At 57.0% G+C, this 26,710-nt stretch overlaps 1 protein-coding gene across 16 annotated transcripts in view; it reads right to left on the reverse strand.

Annotated features, from left to right (window-relative positions):
- The window catches only part of PTPRF (protein tyrosine phosphatase receptor type F), a 143,485-nt gene that overhangs the window by 33,194 nt on the left and 83,581 nt on the right, over positions 1–26,710 (reverse strand). For 9 of the 16 annotated variants that reach the window (XM_031464967.2, XM_031464977.2, XM_064493661.1 and 6 more), the window contains exons 6-8: positions 15,552–15,740; positions 9,830–9,847; positions 6,934–7,044 (exon numbers count right to left, since the gene is read on the reverse strand). In XM_031464967.2, coding sequence (XP_031320827.1) covers positions 6,934–7,044; positions 9,830–9,847; positions 15,552–15,740 — 318 coding nt within the window. The remainder of the gene's footprint in view (positions 1–6,933; positions 7,045–9,829; positions 9,848–15,551; positions 15,741–26,710) is intronic. The other 7 variants (XM_031464974.2, XM_031464972.2, XM_031464969.2 and 4 more) reach the window with 1 other exon arrangement.

The raw sequence follows: 26,710 nt of genomic DNA on the forward strand, positions 1-26,710 counted from the left end.
CAGAACAGCCGTAACTGACCAAGTCTCTCCTCTGTCTCAGCCAGCAGCTGCCCCATCTCCTCCTCATTCATGTGCATCAAAATCGGCTTGGGGAAAGGAAATCACTCTTAAGTGATCACCTAATATGTGCTGAAGGTTTCCACACTGTGGATGGTATCACCTCCCAATTACAGACAAGGGAACTGACTGGAGACTGACATTTTAAGTGAGGTGCCAGAGTTTATATATGTACTAGGAGGATTGTGTGCTGAAAAGCTCTTGCCCTTTTTAGTCCTGGCTCACAGGGCTGAAAAAAAGAGACCCAGAGGTTCTATGAAGAAGCTTCTCAAGCTTAGTGGCCTCTGGGTTAGCCAAGGTTGGCAGGAGAAGATATTCTCCAGTCGGCATAAAGATGGGACTTGAAGAGCCTGTGACAGAGCAGAGGTCATGGTGGCAAACTTGACCATGATCATTGGCAGAATCTTGGAACCTAATCAGGTCCCTGGACATAAGAACAAGAGCTCCAGGAAAAGGATGCAGGTCCTTGGCCAATAAACCTTGGACCTAAGCAGTACAGAAAACTGACTTGGTTTTACCTCAAATCATCCCCTAGGACAAGTATTCTGTGGCCCTGCCAGGAAATGAAGGCCCTTTGGGAACACATCCAGAAGAGTTTTGTTTTTATTTTTATTTCTTCTCCACCTAGATACAGGTGGAAAGGAGAACCCCAGGAGCTAAGGATGAGTGAGAGGTCAGACATGACCCTTAGGGTCATCCCTAGCACCAGGCAAGGGCCTCAAGCCCAAGGACTCCTGGGTGGCATACACCACACTTGATGCTTTCACAAGGATACTGGCCTTCAGTCACACACAAGGAGCCTGGAGGGCAGTTTCCTGCAGCCCAGTCTCATCTTCCCCACAGCATGAGGGAAGTCAGGTCTACAGAGAGAGGGTGGGGGCAGCAGAAACGAGACACTACCTCTTGGGATCTGAGTGCCCTCTGGACCTGCCCGGACAGCCACCCCCATCCCAAGAACCGGAGTGGCAGGCGCCTCCCAGCAGCAGCCCCACCGCACTCCTCCCGCTGTCACAGACACAAGGCCTCCGAAAGGGGGAGGACCCTCCCTGGACTCAGTCTATTAACAGAAGCAACAGCAGGGAAGGGAAAACCAGAGTCGGGAAAAATGCACTTAGGGTCTAATCGTGAGCTCCAACAATGCTGGTCTATTACTGTTTCCCGTGCATCCTTAGTGCTGACATTTTATAGACAATTTCCAAAACAGGGCCTTGCCATTTCTGGATTATATTTCAGCTGTAACTTTTAAGTCTAATTATTTGAGCTGACAACCCCCTATAATAGGGCGGTGCGGCGCCTGGAGGCATCAGCATTCAGTGGAGTGACAGCCTAATCGCAGGGGGGAGGCAGCCCCGCAATCTGCATTCACTCCCGGAAATTTCTCCGATGAAAATAACACAACATTAAGGAGGGGATAAGGGGCAGGATCTACTGTATCAAGATAAAATAACTCTTTAATAAATAACCTTGTGGCTGCCGCAGAGCAGTAATTAAATGCCGGCACACTTGGAGCACAGTTTTAAGTAAAGCTGGAAAAATGTAAGATGTAATTATCAGCGCCAAACAAATTACCAGCCCGGCAAATCCCCCCCGGAATATTTAGAAGCTCATTTCTGCCTTCCCATTAAATATTTGTGTACATGCTTATTTTTGGTGGGACCACAGAAGGGGTCATGCAGACACGTGGGGTGTCAGGAACCCAAGGGACAAGGGACCAGGAGGGTGGGGGAAGGGGCACAGGGGGAGGCGGCTGCAGGCTGGGCTCTCTGCTGATGACTGTTTTCTGAACTTGGCAGATCTGCTGGGTCAGCGAAATGGTATAAGTGAAATGCCCCCAAGCTCAGGAGTGCATATGGATGGATGCTCAGAGCTGATATCTGAGCTGAGGCCGCAGCCCTCCTCCGACTGGCTCACTCTCCCTCATGGAGGAAATTCAAACCACAGAGATGATGCAGAGGGGACCAGGTGGCCCAGCTCTGCTCCCTGGGGCTCAGCCCAAAGCCCAGCACACAGGTGAGCTCCACTGACCACTAAGACCATGTGACACAGATAGGCCCACTGGCCCCTGCTACTGGTCCCAGGATTGAGGGTAGGGGTGTAGCCCTGAGGGGGTGAGACTGCTCTGGAATGGGCTGGTGCAGAGTCTCCAGGAAGCCCTCCCCAACCTGCAGCTAGGCCAGGGCCTCTCCTAGACTCCTGTGTGGGCCTCGCTAAGCTGCAGTTGACCCGTCAGTCAGGTGTGAGCTCCTGGTCTGAATGCCCAGCATGGGGCTGAGGAAATGCCAGCTGTCTGGGAGCCTCAGGCAGAGAGAGGGGCCTGGGGCAGGTGAGAAGACCTTCATTTGGATCTGGTCCGAGAGGAAAAAGACAAGTCAACAGAACACTTCCTCCATGAGCCAAGATGATGCCAACCACCTAGTGTCTCGGACACTAAGCTCAGTAGGCAGAACAGGGTCCCATCCGGCTTGAGGTAAGGGGGCTCAAGGACAGGGCAGACCCTGTAGAACTTTCACTCTGTGTTGCAGGATCTTGAGGGGTGAGCTCATTCTAGGCTAGCCTTTTCCCTTCATCTTCCCACTGGTTTCAGCTGAGCTTGGGCAAACGTGGATTTTACATGAGTGCAGGTTGTGGAAGACCCCACGGGAGCACATAAAGCACTGCGGCTCTCACTGCGCCCACAACCTCTCCTGAGCTCCACCTGGAGCAGACAGCTGGCCTGGCCTGGGCACAAAGGCGGGGCCCGTCTCATGCCGTGCACCATGCCCACCCGACCTCTGCAGCAGGGGAGCCCAGCTAAGGGGTCATGCAGACACGTGGGGTGTCAGGAACCCAAGCAGCAGAAACATGCGGGGCAGGGAGGCCTGCCCACCCACCCCTGGTCCTGCCCGCATGCCGGCCCAAACAACGGAGCGCAGAGCCTGGTGGGCAGGCAGGCCTGACTGGGGGGAGCCCGAGGGGCTGACGGAGCCCGCTGGTCCCTACTGACAGGAGCATCCCATCGATGGGCGAACTGTAGATGGATAAGAAGTGAAAAGGACCAACCTTCTCGCTGATCTGAGAGATGAGAGTTTGGGTTGATGGCAGAGTGCGATGAAGATGAGGAGGGAATAAAAAAAAGACAAGGAGAAACACAGAGAGAGTAAAAACAGGCCAACCTTCATCTGCCCACACAGCACAGAAACGAGACAAGACTCTTGTGCCCCACGCACACACACGTGCTCGCAGGTGCGCGCGGACCACGCCGCTCACAAAAGACTCAGGACTCATGGAGGACACGGTGGACAGGGCTGGGTCCCGCTGGCCGGTGCCGGGAGCCAAGGGTAGGAGAGGAAAGGGTGGGAGTAGGGCACAGGCAGGCCCCTATGCCTCACGCACACCCCACAGCTCAGATGGACCCAGTGGGCTGGGCTCTGGGGTCAGGGCCCACCCAGCCCACAAACCCACCAAGGCACACAGGCCACTAGAACCCCGCCACCTTGAGGAAGCCCCACTCTGTGTGGCACCAGAGTGTGAGGAGCTGGTTTGGGAGCCTGTGGGAAGAAAGGCTGGGAGGACATGGCCCTGTTAGAGACAGCCGTGGCCCAGTGGCCAGGTCCCTGCAGAGAAGGGGGAAGGTGGGGGCAGGTAGGGCCGGCTCTGTGGAAGGCGTGGCCCCGCCCTGGTCCCTGGCAGCTGTGCATCCTAAGAGCTGGAGAAGAGAGACGCTGTGGATGGAAGGAGAGAGTGAGTCACTAGGGGAGGGAGTCAGCTGGAGAGGGCCTGGAGAGGGGCTGGGCCATCCAGCATGCCTGGGCCTGCCAGACGGTGGGTGGAGCTGCAGAAGACTGGGAGCAAAGTCAGCCGTAACTGGGTGATGCAGTCCCAGCAGTGCTACCTCGACAGCAGCAGAGGCTACTGACCACCAAACACTTTCTGTGCGCCCTGCGCCGGGCAGGGAGCTTTACACACGTGGTCCAATGAAGTGCAGTGACCACAGATCTCAGACAGAAAGTGGGAGCCCTAAATCTGGGGGACAGAGGAGGGATGTGAGGTGGACATTGAAGCAAGATCCAAGGGGGAGACAGGGCCCCAGGTCCTGTGGACATGGCAGAAGAGAGTCAGGGATGGAATGATGGCCAGCAGGAGGCTGTCCATCTAGATCAGTGTTTATAAAGAGGGGTTGGGGGGATTCCCCCAGGTGACACTGAGCAAGGTCTGGAGACACTGTGAGTTGTCCTGACTAGAGGATGCTACTGACATCTAGGGGGCCGGGGTGCTGCCAAACACCCTACAATGCACAGGAAAGCCCACAGAGCTAAGGGTTATCAGCCCCAAATGTCAATAGTGCTGAGGCTGAGAAACCCAGGGCTGGAGTCCACACTGACCTGGATGCTGAGTTCCTGACGGTTGGAGCCCGGGGGGACCTCCCACCAACCCAGAGGGTTACAGGTGCCTGCTCTGGAAGGAAGACTTGCAGTTGCTCTGTGGGGAGGTAGTGGGCCCAGGCCAGTAGACAGGTTGGCCCTGGGAGGTATTTCCATGGGTGGCCTGCCCACAAGCAGGACTTAAGATACAAAGCTGGTGGCCAGTGCAGCAGAGGCTATCCCAGAGGAGTTGGGGCTGATGGGCCCTCAGCGCTGCTTTTCCAGGACTGTGAGGAGGGGCGGACAGCAGAGGCCAGGGTCTAGCAGCAGGGCTTTCTAGGTGTCTGCAAGTCCAGTCAGTAGGCCCTGACCTGGGGCTATGGGGCATGCTGAGCTCTGCAAAGCAGGACAGGTGGAGATTCAGGTGGCGCCTGGTTACAGGGCAGGTCCCGGGGACAGAGACTTAGGACTGGCCCTTAGACACCAGGGCCCACAGGAACGTGTATGCATGTCAGAGAGAGGGAGAAATAACTGAAACCAGGTTGGGACACTCTGCTTTAGGGTCCCTGGCAAGTGGGGCTAGAACTAAAGGAATCCCCATGTTCCCCGCCCAAAAGACCTGTGGAAACAGGACAGGAAGGCAGTTCAGGAACCCTGGTAGGGGTGCAGGGTGGGCCATGGCAGGAGACAGTCAGGTTCCTGCCTGAGCCCACCATGTGCGGACAGTTGAGTCCCCATAAACAGGGAGGTCATGGGCTGGAGGTAACAGCTTATTGGTCAGCGCCTGAGCCACCAGCTACAGCAGCTGAGCTCAGCTCATCTCAAAGAGACCCACTGTCCTGCCTCTGGGCCACTGCAGAGGACACTGCCCAGCCAAGACGACAATACACAGTCCATCCACTTTGGGCCAGGGCCTTCTCCTGCCTCGGTATGGCCTCGGGCAGCTCCGCCCCAGGAACTGTGCCCACACAACCACGCCCGCGCAGCCTGCTTGGGATTCACAGCGGCTCTGCGGGGCCTCTCCTCTCCCTGGTGCAGCCACATGCAGTGAAGGACTTTGTTGCTGAGGCCCAGGACCTGCACTCTCAAGCTTATGATCCTCTGGAAGAAGTGCTCGGTCAGGACTACACAGCAGTCGGAATGGTCCTGGATGGGAGGCCGCAAGTGGTTGACAAGAGTCATTCCGGCTGCTCCCCTAGAGTGGGCTCATCAGGTCCCTGTACACTGGTCAGCAGCTCTGCCCCAGAGCAGAGTCGGGGGAAGGCTGTGCAATTTACAACATTGGTCTTGGCCATTTGGGCGACTCTCAGGGTCCTGGCCTCCATGCCCGGATGCTGTTCCTTAAGATAGGTCCCCGGTCAGTTCAGGTGAGCCTCGAAGAGCAGGACACCTGAGAAGTAGGCCAATAGGGACCTCGCATCCCATGCCCCCAGTTCCAATGAAGCATCAGCCACCGTCTCTAAAGCACAATCTGCCCATCATCAAAAGGGCTGGTGTGGCTTTTTGGGATCCTGTGCCCTAACACAGTGCAGCCCCTCCATAAGCACACAGGTGATGGCCTAACTCTCTCTGCTCTGTCTGACCATGTGGCCCTGAAGAGCGGGACAGACCACTGCCATCAGCTGCCCCATGAGTGGTTCTGGGTGGACAGGGAGATAACATTGCGAAGCTGCACTAAGCACTTAGCGTGATGAAATCATCACTGCAAGGAAGCTGCAGACACTTTCCTTGACAGATCCCCTGAGTGGAGGCAGTTTCACTTTTGATGACGCCCATCTGTGCAGGAGAGCTAGGTTGGGGGATGGTGAGGGTGGGAGGGGCAACATGCATACAAGACCCAGGGTGTTCTCAGGAAGGCGCAGGTGGCCGGCTTTGGTCCCTGTTGGGCTGTGAGCGTAACAGAAACTAGACACGTCAAAACAGTCCTCAGATCCTCTCTACCGGGTACCTGGACTTGTGAAAGAATGTGATCCACTCAGTCCCAGCAAGAACACCTAAAACACAGTAGGTGCTCACCGGTAGGGGCTCAAAGCTGCCTGAGCCTGACCCCTCACACAACGGTCCTGGCCGATGACAAAGCACAGCTGGCTCCTCCTCCAGGAAGACCCCAGGCAAACCTCGTCAGAGGGCAGGTGCACCTGGCCCGGAGCCCACCCTGCAGGTGTGCACATGTTCACACACAAACGTGCGTGCCTGCTAAAACACACACAAACACACACACACACACAGTCTGCTCAGAAGGCTCTAGACTCCTGTGGGGCTCTGGGCCCACGAGGCAGGACCTATAAGAGATACAAATGCTCCCAAGAGTGGCTGCTTCCCAAAGGGCCTGCGAGGAGGAAGGCAAAGTCGGGGTGGATGTCAGGAGCTTGCCCGGTGGGAGCTGCTGCCGCTGCTAGGGCTGCTACAGAAAGAGGCAGAAAGGAGAGACGAGGCCCGTGGCAGCCCTGGAAGTCCACACCAAGGCTCCAGGCAGCAGTCCCGGCAGGGGCCACTCAGGTCCACGGAGACGGCTGGGTGCCGCCCGAGTCCTTACCTCGCACATACAGGTTGGCAGGGGCCGAGTAGCGCGTGCCTGCGGAGTTGGTCGCCACACACTCGTACTTGCCTTGGTCCGACTCCTCACTGCTCTCAATCTGCAAGGCACCTGCGGGGACACAAAGACAGCAGTCAGGCCCGAAACACGAGGAGGGTTCTCTACAGCATCTGTGGCTCCTGTTGACCAGAGTTGCAGATATCAGGGCCACACCTGGGCACCAGCGCTGCTTCCACGAAGCTCTCCCTGACAAGCCTAGACACCTCCTGCCCAGAACCAAGGTCGCACTCTGCAGCACAGTCCCACCCTGCCTGCAGTCCAGTCGGGCCTGTCCACTCGGCCAGGGGCTCTACCCCATCCTCCAATTCCACTGAGTGTCCAGCTCTGGCCAGTACTGGAACCGGTTTGCCAATGAGCATCCCCACTGGAGCATCGTGAGCCAGGCGTTGGGGGAGCAGCCAGTAGACCTGCTGGCCTGGGATCCACAAGTAGGCAACACCCTCATCGGGCAAGGCCTGAAACTGCCACCCACCAGAACCCCACAGGAAGGAAGGCCTGGCCCTGGGGCCTGGTGCCCAGCAGCCTCTGCTCACGGCACCATTCTCCCCTCCCACCACCCCCCAGCCTGCCAGCCCCACCCATTCCGGCTCCTCTCCTCAGCCCTGTCCTGCTAAAGTGCTTCGACCCACCACGGCTCCTGCATAATTCAGGAGGCTAATGGAGGCTGCAGCTCCCACTCGGCCAGCGCCCTGAGGGGCTGCTCTGGCCGCGAACTGACAGACAGGAGCTGGGACTGGGTGGGGAGGTGCTGAAAAGGACCCTCACAGAGGGTGGAGGGAAGGGTCCTGGGCCAGTCCTGACAGGTCCAGGTCGGGTGGGCCAAGGTGAGGAGTAGGGGATAGGGGTGAGACCAGTCGACTTGGCCACCCCTAGCCCTGGCAATAAACACTTGAAAACACTGCTGGTGAGCACACACTGGGCAAGCCGTCTGTGACAGGAACACCCGGAGGCACAGGCAACACCCCGCCCCCTGGAACAAGCTGACAATCACACCCACACAGGACGGTCCAACGGACAGTTAATAACCCCACAGGACACAGCCTGACAGCAAACCACCACCTGCACAGACCTACCCCTCCCAGAGCCCAGGCTGGCTGATGGTCACACCCACACGGGACACAGACAGAACTGCCCAACCCCACCTGACCAGACTGGACAGGAGCCACAGGAAGAGTTCTAGGCCACGCTTTCAGGCCCAGGCCCCAGGAGAGGGCCACCGAGGGTCTGAGCTACGGCCCCTCCACTGCCTGACACCCCTCTTCCACCATCCAGACCCAGGGCAGCAGGAGGGGCCATGAACAACCAAGAGGCTGGGAGCTGGGAGTGGGGGAGAGGGATGCCCAGGCTTGACCCTGATAACAGGGAAAAAGGGCTGGCCTGCCCTGTGGTTCTGGCCTCAGCCCTCCCCACCAGCACCAGGGAGCATGAGGGCCCAGGGCACGTGCCAAATACCCATCTCCAGTGAGCACAGCCTTGATGGGCACCCAACAGGTCATGTTTATGGGATGGATGGGCGTTGTTACAGAAAATGTTCATTCAAGCAGGAGGGGTGGGGTCAGAACCCTGGCAGAGGGGAGGTGGGCCACACTAAGGTCAGCTTTGCTGGGAGTAGGAGACCTGGCAGCTGGTGCCACAGGCGGAGACAGAAAGCAGTACCTGGGTGGGACCCTGGCTGGAGAAGGAGGCTCTCCTGCATTGAGAGCCAGGACTGGTCAGGGGACCCAACACAGACCCCAAGTCTACTGCACACAGAAACCCCCAAATCTGGAATCAACACCAAGACCCAACAGTGGGGGCACTGAAGAGACAGCGAAGGCTGAAAGGATGGGCGGGGAACCCGGAGGGTGAGTCCTGTCCTCGTGGGGTGAAGGACAAGGTGCCCCACAGGGAAGCAGCTGCTCCTCCCAGCCCCATCTTCTGTTCCGAGAGCAGCCTGGCCCCGAACTCTGAGGGTGGAGATGTGCCCAAGGATACTAAGAGGTGGAGAGAAAATGATGTTAATAAAATCATACGGAAGCGACCAATTTACAGGATGTCTGCTCTGGGCCAGGCAGTGCCCAAATCCTCTTCCTCTCCCCTAATCCTCCAGACTTCATGAGGTGGGGCCCTGGCTGCAATTGGAAAGGGAGGAAACAGACTTCTGAAAGAGAAATCAAGTTTTTGAAGGTCACACTGGAGGTGGGTCAGACTTGAACCTGGATCTGTGAGTCCAGTCTGGGCTTTGAACCCCAGGCTGCAGGGTCCTGCTGCATGAAAGCAGCTGGGGCTAATAGGTCAGGGGGTCTGGTTACCTAGGACCCTGTTTATTTCTGTTGTTATCCTAGCCTCTATACTCAAGTCTTAACTGCATGTTCCTCCTAGTGCTTGCTGGGCTGAGGGATTTACAGGAGGATCCAGGGCCAGGATGTTAAGGAGGAATTAGTAATAACTGAAAGCCCCAAGACAAAGGAGGTTCTCGAGAGGAAAGGCAAGGCTGGGTCATGCTCCCTCACCTCATGGGAAGACTTTCCATCTCCCACCAGCCTGGGGAACCCGGGCTTGGCTTCCCTGCAGGAGTCAACACAGCCCCTTCCGTGGGGCTATCCAGCCCCACTGCAGGGATCAGCCAAGTAGCTCCACAATCCAGACTTGCAATGGATGAGTCCACAGGAGGGGATGACTGAGAGTGGATGTGTGTGGTGGCCGGTGGTGTTGAAGGGGCTGGAGCTGGAGATGAGGACGCTGGAGAGGTCGGGATGGGGATGGGGGAGGTGACGGACTGGACTGGACGGGATGGAGTGGTGGTGACGGCAGTGGCGAGGCGTGGTGTGGCAGGATGCACGGACAGCATTCTTACCTCTGATTGGTGAACCACCTGGCGAGGTAATTTGAATGCAAATAAGATCAGAGAGAAGCATTAGTACAAAAGGAAGGAAAGCTACAAAAAGCCAAATCAGATAAAATAAGACACGAGAGAGGGCCTTAAATACATGGAGAAACTGAGGCCTGGCTTCAGCCACAGCAGGTGATCTGTGAGCAAGCACCAGGCTGAGTGTAGGCAAAGTTGTGTTCCCACGTCACTGGCACTGCTCTGAGGAGGGGGAGTGCGGCTGGGTGAGCAGGGCTAGGGGTGACGGGAGTGAGGACGCTGAGTCAGGGCTCCTGCAGACCCCATACACACTGGCTCAGGTCACAGAGAGGGAAGAGGAAGAGAGGAGGTAACAACCCCACCCTGCAGGGACCCCCAGATTCCACAGGTGAGTAGGACTTCTGAACAGAGCACTTACCAAAGCAAAGCAGGGAGTTGAAGCAACAGAAGAAATGGCTAGAAGGAGGCTCACCTCAGGCAATCACCAGCCCAGCACTCCCACAAACACACACACCAGCCCCCTACTCACGACCCGACCCAGTGGCAGGCCCCCTGTAACGCCACTCAACCTTGCTAAAAAACTGAGTGACCAGAGTCCCCCGGACCTGATTGGTGAGAGCCAGAGGCCAGTGCCCCCTGTCGACCCTCGCCTGTTTGATGCCTTGTAACCCTGGGAATCAGCAGCCAGGAGGGCCAGACGTTCACCCTCCAAATGCCTGATTTGGGGCTATTGTGAAGTCTGGACAGGCCCCTTCCCAGCAGGGACCCCTCTTCTACCACTGCCCCATCCAGAGGACTGACGGGCCATGGGCAGGACCAGGTCAGCCCTGTCCACCCTTCACCTTCTGGGGGAGGGATGTATGCTGGGAAACAGTGATCACTGTCTCAGTGAACCTGGCAAATCCACCCGGGGGAGTTATCCACCTCAGCAAGAATGAGGAAACAGGCTGAGGAACATTAAGTGACCTGCCCAAAGCCCAAGGTCACACAGCTTTGTAAGGGAGATGGCAGGAACGAACCAGGTTTCGCTTGCAGCCTTCCACCAGACCAGGCCGCCTCCTGCAGACAGAGCAGCTGGAGAGAAGGTAAAGGTGGTTGCTGGTGCCTGGGCTGTGTGAGGCGTGCAGAGACTGTCTAGGAAGAATCATCGTCACGGTGATCCTCCAAGAGCCGTACCTGACCTTCAGGGCCCCTGAGGCCCTTTCAGAGGTCCACAAGGTCAAAACCATTTTCATAATAGTAAGAAACTTTTTGCCTTTTTCACTCTTGTCCTTTCATGAACATACAGTGGAGTTTTCCACAGGCTTCAGGACGTGTGATGTTGCAATAGACCAAACGCAGAAGCAGATATGAAAATCCAGCTGTTCTGTATTAAACTCCAGATTATAGAGATTTGTAAAATTGTAAAACAGGGCCACTCCTCTCACTAAACACTTTTGATTTACAAAATATAATTATTTTTCATTAAAAAAGTTGTTTATCTTAACATGAATGAATTTTAAAATTATTTTAAAGTGGATTAAAAATATTTAAATTGTCTCAGTCTTAATAATATGCTAAGTATTGATAGATAAAACCCACACAAACAAAAGCTCTTGGAGGTCCTCAGAGGTCCTGAGATCAAAAAGTTGACACCGCTCATCTACCCCATACGGTCCAGGCCTGACCCAGGAAAGGGAGGGGTGGTAGTGTAAGTAGATGCTCCGGAGCTGGGACCTCAGCCCCTCCGAAACCTAGCCTGCTGTGTGATGAGTCTCTGGGCCTCTCAGAACAGTCGTTTCCCCACTAAATCGCAAGAAGAACTTGCCTTTTCCATTTCCTGAGATGGCTGTAGGAGATAACAGGGTCCCTTGGAACCTGCACTTGCCGAGTGCTCAGACGAAAGGGTCTGCCATTGACAGTGCACCCTCCTGGCAGACTGGCTGATGGTGGGATGGAGTGGGGGCTGCAGGCTCAGGCCCACCATGGAGCCCGCCCTGCACGTCCCTCTGAGTCCCATCCACTGGGGCAGCAGGCCACTTCCCACAGCCAGGTGTCTCTGGATGAGCACGTGGACAGCTGTGTCAGGTGGTCCTCCATGGTGATGGGGATGGCAGCGTGCACATCAGGTGCTGGGATGAGCAGACAAGGGGGAGGTGGCTGAGCTCGGGGCCAACAGCAGCAGCTAAGAACCCCACTGGGAGGTCAGCCCCGTTCACTTCTCCGGCGATGCTGTGTGCTCTTGACTAATTTCGTCTCTCCCCAAACTGTGCCCACTCCTCCAGGGCCCACACTGGGTCTCAAGATCAAATCCTCCAAGATGCTCAGGTTGTGGGAGAAGGTCACGTCACTTTGGGGAATAAAGCGTCTGTTGAGCAGGGGTCCCGAGACAGCCGTCCTCTCCAGCTCCTGTTCCAGGGGCCATGCTGTGGTGACACCTGTTGGAGCTCAGCCCACGGATGCCTGAGAGTTCTGGGTACCAGTCAGGGAGGGCCTAAGGTACAGAGAGGACGGGCTCTGGTGCTCTGGTGCCCTAGAAACTTCCAGGTTTGGTGGATATGATAGTAGAAGGCCCCTGGGTGACATCCCAGGGGAGCTCCCTGGCCTCAGATCTCCAAGTGACCCTGGGTAACTCCCTAACTCAGCTGGAAAGAAGGCATGATGATCACAGCCTGTCCCACTTCTCAGGGTTGCAGGAGACTCAAGTGCGACCAAAGGCAAGAAAGCACTTGGTAAACTGCTGGTGATGCGCAAACCGTGAAGCCCCTGTAAAGCCGAGTGTTCGGGGGCTCGAGTCCTCTCCATCAGGGATGCCCCTGTCAAATGCACATGGAACTGCTCCAGCACCTTCCTAAATGGTAAAAGCCATTTAGGGGTCAACGGTCAGGGGCCACGGTCAGGTAGTGACGGAGGGAGCCCTGTCCTTTACTGTAGAGCGGGGATGATTAAGGGCCGTCAGGTGCTATCGCAGGAGCTAGACCTTGAGTCCAATGCACTGAGGTCACAGCTCCTATGGGGCAGGAAAGATCAAATAAGGAAGTCTTCCCTGGACCTGGGAAGCAGGGGGAATGGACGTTAGTCTGCAAGGACAGGGCCCAAAGGTCAGGTTCAGGGAATCATGCATCAGCAAGGGCTCAGAGATACCCGTCCTATAGCTGGGCTGGTGCTGAAGGGGCCCTCACAGAGGGGAGCCAGCCCGAGGCCCTTCCTGCAGGGTGCCCAGCCTAAGTGAGGAGAGCTGGAGCCAGACGGTGATAGTATAAAGCAGGATGAGTCCTGAAGGAGTGGGCCTTAGGTAGAGAAGGGGGAGCTTCACATTCTAGTGACTGTGAGTGGAGGGTAAGGATGTGGTCAAGGGGCTCAGTGCAAGTTGGAGAGTGGCTGGAGCTGCGAAGAGCCCGATTCACAGAGCCCTCATCATACACCAGTCAACTAAAGCTCTCATTGCCATTGTCTTGCTTAATCCTCACAGTAACTCCTTTTTAAAGATCAGAAAACTGAAGCGCAAAAAAGTTAAGTAACTTAAGTGAGGCCACAGAGCTAGTAAGTGATGCAGCTGGGACCTGATGAGATAGAGCTGGAGATGTAAGCTAGGGCAGAGCAAGAAGGGTTCTGTGTGCCTTGTTCAGGGGCATGCACCTGACCGTGGAGGCAGCAAGATGCTACTGAGGTCATCAGAGCACAGAGCGCACAGGCAGAAAATGCTGCCAGTGCTGCAGGATGGATTAGACAGGAGAGCCTGGAGGCAGAGAGAGCAATGTTTATTGACCTGGGATACGGCCGAGGAGGCAGATGGAGATAAGGGGACCAACTTGAGAGCCACGTGGGTGACGGATCAAGAGGATTTGGGGGTTCCTTAAATAGAGGAGGATTTGGGGTGTGTCCTATATTTCGGGTTAGAGGGGCTGCCACTCACAGAGAGAGGGTCAGTGGGAGAAGGGCACGACTGTTTGGGAAGGAAGTTACCACACATCTTCATCAGGGTGACACCCAGAAGGAAGATGGGATTTTAGTCTAGAGCCCCAGCAAGGTATTTGGGTCAGAGAGATAGAACTGCGAGTTGCAGGCATGGAGCTGGTACTTGAAGCTATAGGAGTGGGTGGGCTGGCCCGGGGAAGGGCTCTGTCCATGGGACAAGGGCAGGGTTTGCGGGCTCCCTGGCTGGAAGAACGAGCAGAAGAGGCTGCCCGGCAGCGAAAGGGCACTCAGAGGAGCAAGAGGGAAGCCAGGGAGACATGCAGAGAGTGGCTGAGAGGAGGGAGGGGCGTCGGCCGAGGAGGCCGAGGTGGAGCAGCGCCTAGTGGAGCCCTGGGCCGGAGCTGACTCCCAGGGTGGTGAATGAGTGGCACCAGGCCTGGCACAGGGAAGGCACAACATAAATACTTAACGAAGGAACGCTCGAGACAGCGTGCCTTCCCAGAACTGCTACCACTGGCTTCACGCTGTTCAGGTGGAGGCCAGGCCTGTAGGGAGGACCATCTGGCTGCTAGGGGAGCCTGCCTGGGGGCTGTGGGGAAACACAGAGGGGCCGAACCGTGGCGGCCGCTGTGCCGTGCTGGGCAGCGGCCGCAAACGCTGGCGGACTGTTTCCTGCCTTGATTATGGCTGTTTTAATTAACTGCGCTACAGCTGCCTCCATCTTGTTGAGTTTTAATTAAATTAAATGAGCTAACACTTCGTGGGTTGTCTCAGGCGGCCGTGGCTGGAGTCAGAATCCCGCTCTGCTGGGCAGCTCATCTCTTCCTCCTCCCTTGGGCACCACGGGAGGCGCCCACCTGGTGGGAGTTGGTGAGAAGAGGCTGGCACCCCAGGGAGTGGTGGTGCACCTCTGCTGCCTGCAGGGTCCTGAGAGGGGCAGAGTCATGTCCTCCTTTGTGGTGTTGACATCACAGCTGATGGGCAGCTGGGGCTCTGGCCAGTGCTGGCCATCCTGCCTGGGCCCACCATCCCACAGCTAGCAGGAGGGCTTCTGGACCAAGGTCTATCCGTCCAGCCTATGCAGGTGGCAGATGCAGAACTGCAGCTAAGCTGATTCCAAGGCTCCTTTCCCGCCTGTTACGTTCCCACAAAAACTGAATCAATGATCCTGGCGGGAGCCTCACAGGCAGATCGATCGATGGGGCGACACCTCCTGCCTGCTCACGGCGGCATCCTTGCTCACAGGGCTCCAAGCTGGCTCGGTTGAGACATCCAGAGGAGACAGGTGGCTCTGGTGGCCGAAGGATGGCAGCATGTCCCCCTGCTCCAAGCCTCTGAGGTCCAGCCTTTTGAAGCCTGATGAATCAGGCATCTTTGGCCTCTTTCCCTGCTGTCTGGAGAAGCAAAGAGATCATCATCCAGGCCCCCTCTCAGGCCAGGCCCCAGGGAAGGAGGAGGATGCATGTCCAGAGCACCTTCACAGAGCCCAACACCAGGCTGGGGATGACACTCGTGCCTCACAGAGAAGAGGTGGACTGAAGTCCGGAGTCTGACAAAGCCAGGAACGTGTAAGAATCGTTGATGACCAGCCCTCGCTGCCAACCTCTCTTCCCCAGCAGGCCGGGTGGGCCAATAGCAAGATCTGGCCCACCCACCAGGCAACCTCTGCTCAGCCCTGGAAGGCCAGGCCCAGGCTGAGGTCTCCTGTGGCTCCCAGGCCCCTGGGCCCAAAAGGGAAGGCTGTGCTGTTTCTGGCTGGATGGATGCCTTTCCTGAAGTCTGCACGGCCCCTTGACCCTCGCCCTCTGCTCACCTGAACGCAGCTGCTTGATGCGGCCATTGCTCGTGGTGGGGTCCACAGGGAGGAAGTCCTTGAACCAAGAGATCTCAGGGTCTGGATTCCCACCTGCTGCACACAACATGGTGGCTGTGCGTGCCTTCTCCACCACCTTCAGCTGAGGCCCCATGTCGATGGTGGGGAACCCGGAGGGCAGCTGTTCCTCTGCAGAAAAAGAGCAGGTGTGCACGTCAGGGCTCGCACTGCCTGCCCTCCAGGACCACCCTCTAACTCCCAGGATGGCTGGGACCCTCAAGACTCTTCTCTTCCCTGACTTTTAAGCATGGAGCCCACCTTGAGGTAAGGAACCAGAGTCCTGAGCCCCACTGCCCAGGTCTGTCCTTCGCAGAGCCAGGGGGCTGCGGGGGAGGGGGGGAGTCCATCCTGCCCTGTCAGGGAGTTTCCAGGTCTGAGAAGCAGTGCCTCAGATTGTAGACATGAGCACTCATCTCTCTGGCCCTGGGAAAAAGAGGATTGAAGCTCTACAGGCCACAGCAGAAAGGGCTGTGGTGTCCACAGCTCATGCAGTGGCATCAATAGCCACGACTCAGCCCAAAGGCTCCCCTTGCTGCTCAGTCCCCACTCCCCCGTCTGCATGTGCTGCGTCCCCTCCACTGCCTGCATCCAGCCTTCAGCTCCACTGCTTGGCAGGGCCCCATGTCACAGTCTAGGTTCTGGCCTGGACTCTGGGCACCTCCTGCCCTATAAATGACCCATCCTGGACCCCTGGTCCCAATCCCGACCCTCCTCCCTCACTCAGCCCTGACCCTGGAGGCTACAGTCAGGCCTAGGGACCATGTCTGTGTATGTGGAGACAAAAGAGATTTTTTTTTAATGTCCTTGGAGGACACCAAAATTTGATGAGGGAGGCAAAACTCCTCCCTGGGTGCCTCTCCCAGATTGCAAGGGGTTGGTGGCTTATGGAGGCACTTCCATGGGAGCAGCAGAAGCAGATCTCAGCAGTACACCCCTACTCTCTGCACATGGACTCCTGCATCAGCCATGAGGGGCTGGGGAGCAAAGCTGCTCACTTCCTACCCTTGGAGGCACCAGGGGCTGGAGCAGAGGCTCTGGACCAGTGCAGACCAAGTGGGGCTCCCACCTCCACCACTAACCAGCTCTGTGACCTGGGGGTGTTACTAACCCTCTCCAGGTATCCATTTTTATCTGTTCAAGTGCCCACCTGTAAAGCCATTGTGAAGACCACATTGGATGATGCACATAAAGTGCTGGAGAGTGTCTGACGAGGAATCTACACCCAATGAATATTAGCTGACATTATTATTATAACTAGCAAAGGCTGGGCCACTGGGGGAGACAAGTACCAAGACTTGGGCCTGGGGCCCCCTTTCCCATCCTGGGTTGGTAAGACGACCTCCCTGCCAGGAGCAAACCACAGAATGAGTGTGAGAATTCGGCAGAGCCTCTTCACAGTGTGGCTGCCAGGCAGACTCTGTGGGGGAAGTGTCCTGTGGCAGTGTCCTGGCCTGGGAGTGGGGCTCCATGGTGGGGGAGACCAAGAGACTAGCACTGCTCCCCTTCCCCCCCGCAGGCCCAGCACAAGAGGTGGGGTGGACATTTGCTGAGGCCAGACTCCTGTGCAGGGAAAAGGCACGTGGCATCCTCAGCAGGGAAGAAAGTGAAAGCTGGCCGGACTGGTCCTCCCTGAGACTCTCAGAGACCCAGGGGGGCTAGCTGGTGGGCAGGCAGGAGAGGAAGCTGGAAGAGCTCCAACAGGCAGGGGCAAGACATTCCTCTATCTCTCTTGCCACCTCCCAGGGGGTGCTCTACCTGGAGCATCCCAAAGGAACTGTGGCCCTGTCAGGAGAGGAGGGTCTTGGGCTGGAGAGCAGTAGGACTTCCAGCAGGCCTTGCCTCCCCAGCTTCTTCCAGTAGCTGGCAGAACACTTCCCCACCTGCAGCCCTAAAAATTCCAGACATGAACCAGCATCTCCTCTGCTGTAAATATGATCCCACAGCGTCCTCACTTTTAGCTCTGAGTTTTAAAAGGAAAATGTTAAACATTGACAAGAAAAGGGAGGATGGAAATGAAGCAGGACTTGGGATGCACCACGCAGGGGAACACCTCTGGCCCTGCTGCCATTTGCTCTTAGAGGAAGGCCAAGGCAGGGCTGGAGGCCCAGGATTCCACTTCCACCCTCCCTGCTCTCCCCAACAGCTGGGAGACACTCAGGGCTGCTGGAGCCATCCTGGTCCACCAGGGCACCAGTGAAGTTCCTCCCAGACCTCAATCCTATCTGCTCAGCCCCCTGAGCAACGGAGGAAAAGGGGGCTGGGCCTGCCAGAGTTAGGACCCAGGAGTCAGCTGGCCCCCATCTCTACCCACAGGTGCTGGCTAAGGGGAAGGGAAGAAGTAGACACCTGGGAGTCTACTCTGAATTCCTAGCACAGGGAAGGTCTTTGGGATTTATGCCAAATTAAGGACAATTAATTTTCCTCCCTCAATTATCGCGCCCTCAATGGCTCCGTCCTTGGCTCAGATCATCCCTCAGGCACTGCCGCCAGAGCCTAAAATCGGCATGTGTGAAGAGCTGTCCATAAAACAGCGGGACCCAAAAGCCAGTCCCTTGTGCCAACTAAGCTTCCAAGCACAACGCAGAAAGCTGCAATTCTGCACCTCGGGGAGGGGAAGCGTGTCTCACAGGAGGACTCCAGCCCCTCGGGAGTGACCTGCTGCTGGCTCTTCCGTCTATGCTCAGCAGGGGGTGGGGTGGGGGTGGGGAGAACGCTCCAGCACATTCAAACATCGCCAAGGACAGCAGACATTTACCCATGCCCATGTGTGTCTGGCCGGGCTGAGCACTAGGCAAGCTGGTGTAACTGACCCACCATCAGACTGTCACATTTATCCCCTTCACCTCCTCCAGGAACCACAGGAACTGGGGCCACTGTAGCCTGAAACACTCAGGCAAAGGACGGGGCAAATTCCTCAGGCTGATTTCACATGATCACTCCAAACCCATCAACAACCGGGAAAATAGAGACCCAGATAGGAGGGATAAAGATTAGATTTACGGAGCATTTACTAGTTTCAGGTACCGAGTTAAAACACTCTGCAAAATGATTTAATCTTTACCAAAACTATGTAAGGTATAAAAGGCAATGGGGGCGTAGAGAGACCTTCGAACCTGCCCAAGGTCACAGGGTTAAGTCAGAGGTGAGGCTGCGATGAGACCAGGTGATGGGACCCAACACCTGACAAGGTTGGGGCCCAGGGCTCCGGGAGAGCTGGGGCGGCCCTTGGGGAGCCAGCCACCAACCGGCTCTCATACCACACCCTCTGCCGGCTCGGTTTCGGGGTTCCGCGGCTCCACAGCAGACCCCTTAACACACGCCGCAGCGTTTTTATTTACCGCAAAATGAACCTGACTGTCCCCTACACGTGGCCACCCGTGGACATGCACCCACGTTGCAACACCCGAATGTGCGAGTCAAGCCGAGTCCACTCAAAGCCCGTCCCGCGGGCGGAGGGGCTGCGGAGCGCCAGGCGCGGAAGCGCCCCTCCCCGCTTCAGGCCGCCCGGTAACCATGGCAACGGCAGAGAACCGGCGTGGCAGCGGAAGGCTGCGCATGCCGTGTCCACGCGGGCGCGCATCCGCGGTCAGAGCCGCTGCCGCCTCTCCCGCCCCTCCCCCCCGCCTGGGTGGAGTCGCTGCGCCCCTTCCCAGGACCTGCTCCCCAGCTCTGGGGTGCCTGGCTTCCTTCCCGCTCAACCGACCCGTAGCTGGGGGGCCTCTATTTGTGCACAGCGAGGGGAGGTCTCTACACCTGCCTCTCAAACTCAGTGCCCAGCTTTCGCAGTGTTTGTGTCTCTCAGGTCCATCCATCCTTCGATATAAGGGTCCCGGCGATGGAAAGAAACCCAGGGGGACTTTAGGGGGCCTCACAGGTACTAGGCAGCCTGAGTCCATACAGCTGTTTGTGAATTCTGCCTGCATGCACGTGTAGGGCGCACACATTCTGCGGGTCTGCCCGCACAGATCTATACCTGCAGGCAGTACACACAATGTGCATGAATGGTTCCTGCACTGAACTGCGCTGGTCTTTAGATGCTACTGCAGTGGGAGACCTGACTCCTCCTTCCCTGCTATCGCCACTGGGCCAAGGAAGATGACAGGTTGTTGGGGGGTGGGGGAGGCGGGTAGCTGGTGGAATGGGGAGGTCAGTGTTGAAAGCCTAAGGCAAGAGCTTGGCTGAGGTCCCACAGCAACAGTAGAGCTGGATCATCTCAAATCCACAGCTCACCTGCTATCTTGGTGGCTTCCTGGAGGAGGAGGGAGATGCAAAAATAGGAAACACTTGAGCTTGAGAGGCAGGAAGAGCTTTCTGGGGAACTGCCTGAGTAAGGGCTGTGGGAGGGTGGGGAGACAGCAGGAAGGTGAGGCTGGTTGGAGCTAAGGCCAGATGGATGAGGCTGGGGTGGGGGTGGACAGGGGATCAGCCTAGGCTGCTGCAATGACTGGGGGAGGGAGCTGCTGAGGCCCCTACACGGCACACACAGGTCTCTTTGTCCAGCTCAGCCTGGGACGCCTGAGGCAGAGTCTGGGCTAGAGGGAGGGGGCTGCATCAGGGTAGCAGACAGATGGAGACGCCTTGCGGGGTCCCAGAGCAGGCAGCACCGTCTGTCAGCACGAACTTCTCACCCGTGTTTACCCAGCTTCCTGGCGTCTCTCTGTGCATGGAGGCACACACAGGCAGCACACACATACACAGGCTCCCTGGGGTGGCACCGTCTGGAGGCCTGACCCCTTCCTCCCCTGTGTGTGAGTGTTGGGCCTGGCCTCACTCTTGCCTCCGAATGCAGACACCTAGATACATGCACAACCAGGGACACACAGATCTACATGGAAAAAGAGACAGGTGCAAAAATAGAAACCTACATGTGCGTGTGGAAGGGCACCTGCAGTGACAAGCACCTGTGGAGACAGACTCATGCAAGCAAATCCAGCGGCACTGCACGCAGAGATGCGGAAACACACATGTGGAGACATGCAGAGATGCACGCATGCTGAGACACGTGTCCCTGGAGACGCACGCAGGGACAGAGCCGGGAACCCCAGACGTGCAGAGACGCATGAGAGGTCCTCGAGGGTAGCGGGGGGCTGCTGATTCCCCAGCCCTCCTGCACTCTAAGGAAAATAAGGCCACCTCAGGCCCTGTCCCTGAGGCAGCTCCATCCTGAACAAGGTGAGGGACAAGTGGGAAGGGCTCCCCAGACCTGCAGGCTCCCACACGCTCCCAGAGAGCCCTGCCCCGCCCCCAGGCTTCCAGGCAGTAAGGGGAGCCTGAGGAGCCTTGGGCTCCCTTCGCAGCTTTCAGTCTTGATTTTCAGCTTTTTCTGAGCGAAAACTCCCACCTCTTCCAGCACTCAGATTTCATCAAACTTGGCATCTTAAAAGCCTGTTTTGTTTTTGAATTTGAGCTGTTTGGGGCCTGTCGGCAGCGGCAGCGCCAGCTAGCCGAGAACAGCCAGCTAGCCAAGAACAGCCGAGCAGCCGGGCCTCCCCCTCCTGGCCCCACCTTCAGGGCTTCCCCGGCGCCGCCTCGTACAGCCCTACTCAACCTGGTCGCTGAGGCCTCTCAGCCGCACACACCCAAGTGAATCCACGGGCCATCCCTACCCTCGTTCCAGCTTCCAGGCCCTGACCCACAAGGGACTCTCTTCTTGAGGTTCCCCACCTCAGTCCTGCTCCAGGAAGGTTCTTTTGATCCCTTTACCCTCCCCCACCCCCTAGGTTCAGGCCCAATCATTCCAGACCACCGAGAGCCTCCCACTCACTCCTCAGGTCCCTGCAGCCCAGCTGCCACCCCATGGCTTCCTGCCAGGGTGTTCACCAAGGTCAACCATGACTCCACGCAGCTAAGTCCAAAGGGCACGTCTCAGCAGTCATCTTGCCTCACCTCTCAACAGCACCCCTCCCTGCTGACCACTCCCTGCTCCTTCAGGTACTCTTTGCTCTTGACTTCCCTGTACTCATCCCTACCTCCCAGGCACCTCCTCACCAGATTCCTATGCAAACTCCTCTCTCAACATGAAGAGCTGGCATCTTCTGGCTCCATCTTCTGGGGCTCCATTAGGGCCCTCTTCCTCCCCTCTTGGCTCTGGCTCCCAGATTTGTCATTTCTTGGCTCTCAAAACTCTACCTTCAGATGTCCCATGGAGTGCCAGGCAAATATGAACAAGGCCTCCTTGACACCCCGCCGGATGCCTGCACACACCTGATACAACAGATTTCTAACAGGACTCATCAACATGCCCCTCAAACCAGGTCCTCCTTCCATGGCTGAACGGTAGAAAACATCACTGCCATCTACCCTGAGTCTCCCACCTCCCCGGTCCCCCAGATAGCTGGCCAGGCAGGCCACCACTCTTTCAGAACTGCTTGTAACCAAGTCTCCCTTCCTCCCCTACCCACTCCCTGGGCTTGGGCCACTGTCAGCTCACACCTGGGTTGTAGTGCTGCCCCAACATCTCACTGGTCTCCCTGTACCCAACTCTGCACCCCCAGGGACCTTTCTGAAGCATACATTTTATCATCTCACTCCTCTGATTCAAATCCTCTTTCCCCTGGTAACCAGAGGGAGGGGGCACCTCACCAAGGATGGAGAATGCGCACACACAGGGGCATTTAAAACCTTCAACTTGGCTAACTGTTTCCAGCGCTGCTGGCTCCACTGTGGTCCTGAGGCTGCGGGGGAGGGGGGAGGGGAGGGGAGCATGAACACAGCGGGGCCTTGTAAGCGTCTGTGACTACAGGGGTAGGGGAGCAGGCTGGGCACAGGGGAGGTGTCCAGTGTCTGTGGCTAATAGGAGAGGCAGGCATACTGCCCACCCTACAGGAGGACCCACTCAGAAGGAAGTCCACTTGGACCCTTGAAGGCAGATCAGAACTAGAAACAAATGGGGGACCCCAGGTACTAAGAAATCCGAAGTCTGACCCTCATGACCCCCTGGCAATGGCTATCTACTGACCTCTCCCACCCTCATGCCCGGGGCCCAGAACACTCCAGGAAATGGCTGCAACCACATATCTGCATGGACCCAAATGTGATGATGGTCACGATGTGGGGTGGAAGGACAGGTGACAGACACCATAGTCACTGGGCAAGAAGCACTTAGATTATGCCTCAGCTGTGAGGGGAGGGCAGAAGCTGGCCAGGGCTCTAGGTGCTGAGGCCCTTTCTATGTCTTCTGTGGATGCAAATCAGGGAGGTAACAGGCCCAGCTTCCTCAAAACGTGCCTATTACCCAGACATGTGTGCAGGCAACAGAAAAGAGGCTCATCCTGCCCCTTAGGGAGTCATCCTCTGCCTGTGGGTACCCTTTACCCAAACTCCCCCGCCAAGGGCAGGGAGGGTGGTGGGGCAGGGTGAGAAAACACCCACCCACCCTGAAAACATAAGCTCCTGTGCTGGCACTGCTCCAGGTCCAAACAGCGCAGGAGATTGCAGGACGGGGTCATAGGCTGCTCATCAGCCCTTGTGTCCCTGGGGCTGTTTCCAAAGGGACTGTGTGTGGGGCTGGGTGGATGGGGTTCAAGAGGGCCATCATCCCACAGGTCCCAAAGCCAGCCAGAGTCAGAAGTACTGTAGAACCCAGGGTCCAGGCCCAGTACTGACTGCCCCCCATACCAGCCACTACCCACATGCCTGACAGCTGCCCCCCACCCCCAAGCCTATCCTGAACAAAGTAGGCAAGATCAGGCACTCCATGTGGGCACCTGGATTCCTGGGCCTGAGTGTCCCAAGTGGTTTGGTCCCAGTCAGTCAGCAGACACCAAGGCAAGGTGGGAACAGGGGAAAGGGAGCCTGGGCTTGGTGGTGAGAGGGTAAGAAGAGGACAGAGTCCCAAGGGCCAGGCAGAATCCCTATCTGGCGCCCCCTCCCTTTGGGCGGGGCTGCAGAGGAGCTGCTGCGGTGCGGTTCTCAGAGGCACTGAGAACACCTCAGCCTGGCCACTCTGTCCCACGTTCACCTCTGTCCCGCTGTCCTGGCTGACCAACAGCTCTGAGCAGAGATCCTATGGGTCCTAGAGACAGTGAGCCCAGAGACAGCATCTCCGGCCTCCCACAGCACCAGACTGGCTGCACACACTCAGCCCAGACTGCTTGCTGTACACCTCCCTCCACCACCCAGCTGTACACACAGCCCAGAAGGTGCACACCACCTGCTGTATAGGCCACACCTCACATAAACACAGTCTGAAGTACACACTGCATGAGTTATACCACCTGCTGTATACACCACACCCCACACACACACTGCCTGATGCACGTACACACGAGCACACACAGAGTTGGACGCATACCCCTGCAACCTGAAAGACACACACAGCCCGTAAAGCTGTAACACCACACCACATACCTCATGCACATACTGCCTTACAGACGGCACGCAGGGCACTCACACCACACACGGTGCACTCCGCTGTACCCATGACCACAGGGCAAATGCTGCCTCTTGCACTTGGAGCCCGCAGAGCCCGCAGAGTCAGGCCCTCAGGACAAAGTCAGAAACAGCTCATCCCTGCTCCTTGGCCTTCTTCCTCCTCCCTTCCGTCTCCTCTCTCCCTCCTCCCCTTTCCCTCCTCCTCCTCCTTCTTGGTCCTTCCAGAACCTGCGCCAGCCACCAGTGCCCTGCCCACATCTCTGCTTTCTGGCCCTCTCCGGGGCCTTCCTGACCACTGTATTGCCAGGACCCTTGTGTAACAAAGAAGGGACAAGGGACAAGGAACCCACTGGCCCAGGCAGATCCATAACCTCCAGACTGAGCTCCAAGACCCTCCTACCCCCCTCCTCCTGGAGGGAAAGGCCAAGAAGCAAGGCTTGCCTCCCCTCCCCCTCAGCTCCCCCTCCCTCGCAAGGGAAAATGTCAGATTCCCTGTCTCAGTGTCGGCAGCGGGCGGGTTGGAGGGGGAGTGATTCAGCCTCAAGAGTGCGTTGTGAGAAGAGCTTCTCCTGCCATTACTCAGGCGAGGGAGAGGCTGGCGCGCTAATGGCTTCAATTACCACTCAGACAGGAACGCTGGGCGGCTCACCCCCAGCCAGCCTGTGCCAGGCACCCCCACCCTGTACCCAGTCCGGGCATAGGGGGCGGTGAGGCAGCCAGCTGGGCATCACAAGGCAGTCGGAACTCACCGGGAGTGGCAGTCCTATCCAGGGAGCTGGGTGCAAAGGCCATGACATGGGAGTGGTGTGGGGTGCTCCCAGAGGCTGCAGCAGGGCTGGGTGTGAGAAGAGCGAGCAGGGCCTGGCACAGAGCAAAGCAGGGCAGGGAGCTTGGGACAGACTTGCAGGCCTGGGCTCCCTTTTGGGGATGCAGCAACCCCTTACCGGAGCCAAGTCACCCAGGGAGCCCCCAGACACTTCCCTGAAGAGCCCAGCATGCGGTGAGCTACATGCACTGTGTGATTCGGGTAAGGGACTCAACTCTTCTTCCCAGCCCCCAAGACAGCTTCATCCTTACCCCAGTCCTCCTCCAGGGAATGGCCCGGGTTCTCTTTTGGCCCCAGCCAATAGATAGAGTCAAACCATCCTTTCACCCCATTCCTACACAAACCCAGCTTTCCTGACCAGCACAGGAGGCCTGGCAGGGTGGGGCTGGGCTGCTTTCCTCTGGCCCTGTCCCCCGGCACTTTTCAGGCCTCCCATTCCACTCCTTTCTGCCAAGCCCAGGGCCAGTCAAGGTTACACAGAGCAACATGGTAAGTCAGCATTTCATCTTCCGGGTGCCATGTTTCAGGAGCAGGAGGGGCTCATTCAGCCCACAGCTCCACCCCAACTGGGTTGGGAGCATGGGTAGGGGTCCCACTCTCCCCAGCCTCATCAGACACCCTCTACATCCAGAAGCACAAACGTACCCCAGACCCCTGCTGGAAAAACCCTCATCCAAGAAGGCCCCTCCAGATGGACAGACCCCTTGCAAATCCGTATCCCCCTCACCTCAGGCCCTGCAAGACCATCCTCATCTCCCTCAACCTTTTAAAAGATAGAGCTGCCCAAGGCAGTGGTGGGGAAAAGAGAGCACCCACAGAGGACCTGGGGAGAGAGCAAGGCCCAAAACTCGGGCGGAGGGGCTTTGGGGGGGACTCTCTTTCCCTTAATATGAGAGCCTGAGAGATGCCCTCTGGGGCGGGAGCCAGTCTGGCCCTTGAGCCACCTCCCAAATGCCAGGGCAGGGCAGATGGCTCCTGCTGGGGCAGATATCAAGAGGAGGGAGGACAGGGCTGAAATCCTTGTCCCCAGGTCATGAGTGAGGAAACTCAGGTCAGGGGCGGCAGGGAGGAGCCTGAAAGCACTCAACAGTGATCCTGGCCCAGGGCCTGTCCTCTGGGCCCCTGCCCCACAGGTAAAACCACTTTGTGGGAGTGTGCGGTGGGGGCTGCACCACCCGGATGATGCCAGGTGGCACGGAAGCCAGCTCACTCGTCTGGGCCTCAGGATGTGCTGTTCCCAGCTCAACAGCAACTACCATCCATGCTGGAATCCAGCTAAGGGCTTAACCACATCCTATTCGATCTTCCAAAGCAGCCTGGGTGACAGCTATTACATCCCTATTTACAGATGGAGCAAACAAGGCTCAGAGGCATGGTTACTTGCCCGAGGTCCCAAAGTGAGAGAATAAGTGGTCCAGGGCCCCTGCTCTTAACCAGTGTCCTCCCTTCACTGCCCCTCTATACTGGAGGGCCCCGCCCCGCCTTGCAGGAGACACACAGATGCAAAGGAGCTACTGAATGGATGTGTGTGTGAACACATGAAGCCACAATGTAAAAATGGCCAATAGGAAAAGATGTTCAACTGCTCTTGTAATCAAAGAAATGCAAATTAAATTGAGATGCCATTTTTTGCCTATTAACTTGGCGAAGATTTTTCTTAATGATAATTCCCACTACTGGTGAAGATGTGCAGAAAAGAGGCCCTCTTATGCCATTTGGTGGGAGTGTAAACTGACACAATCTTCTGAAAATACTGAAAACGGCTTAAAAATGCACGTGCCCTTTGATCCAGCAATGCCACCTCCACAAATCTAGAACAAGGAAATAATCAGGAAGGTGAACACAACTTATCTGAAAGGAAGCGTATAGCACCTTATTTATAAAAGCAAAAACTGGGAAC

The sequence above is a fragment of the Camelus dromedarius genome, chromosome 14 (genome assembly GCF_036321535.1).
Source record: "Camelus dromedarius isolate mCamDro1 chromosome 14, mCamDro1.pat, whole genome shotgun sequence".
Lineage (NCBI taxonomy): Eukaryota > Metazoa > Chordata > Mammalia > Artiodactyla > Camelidae > Camelus > Camelus dromedarius.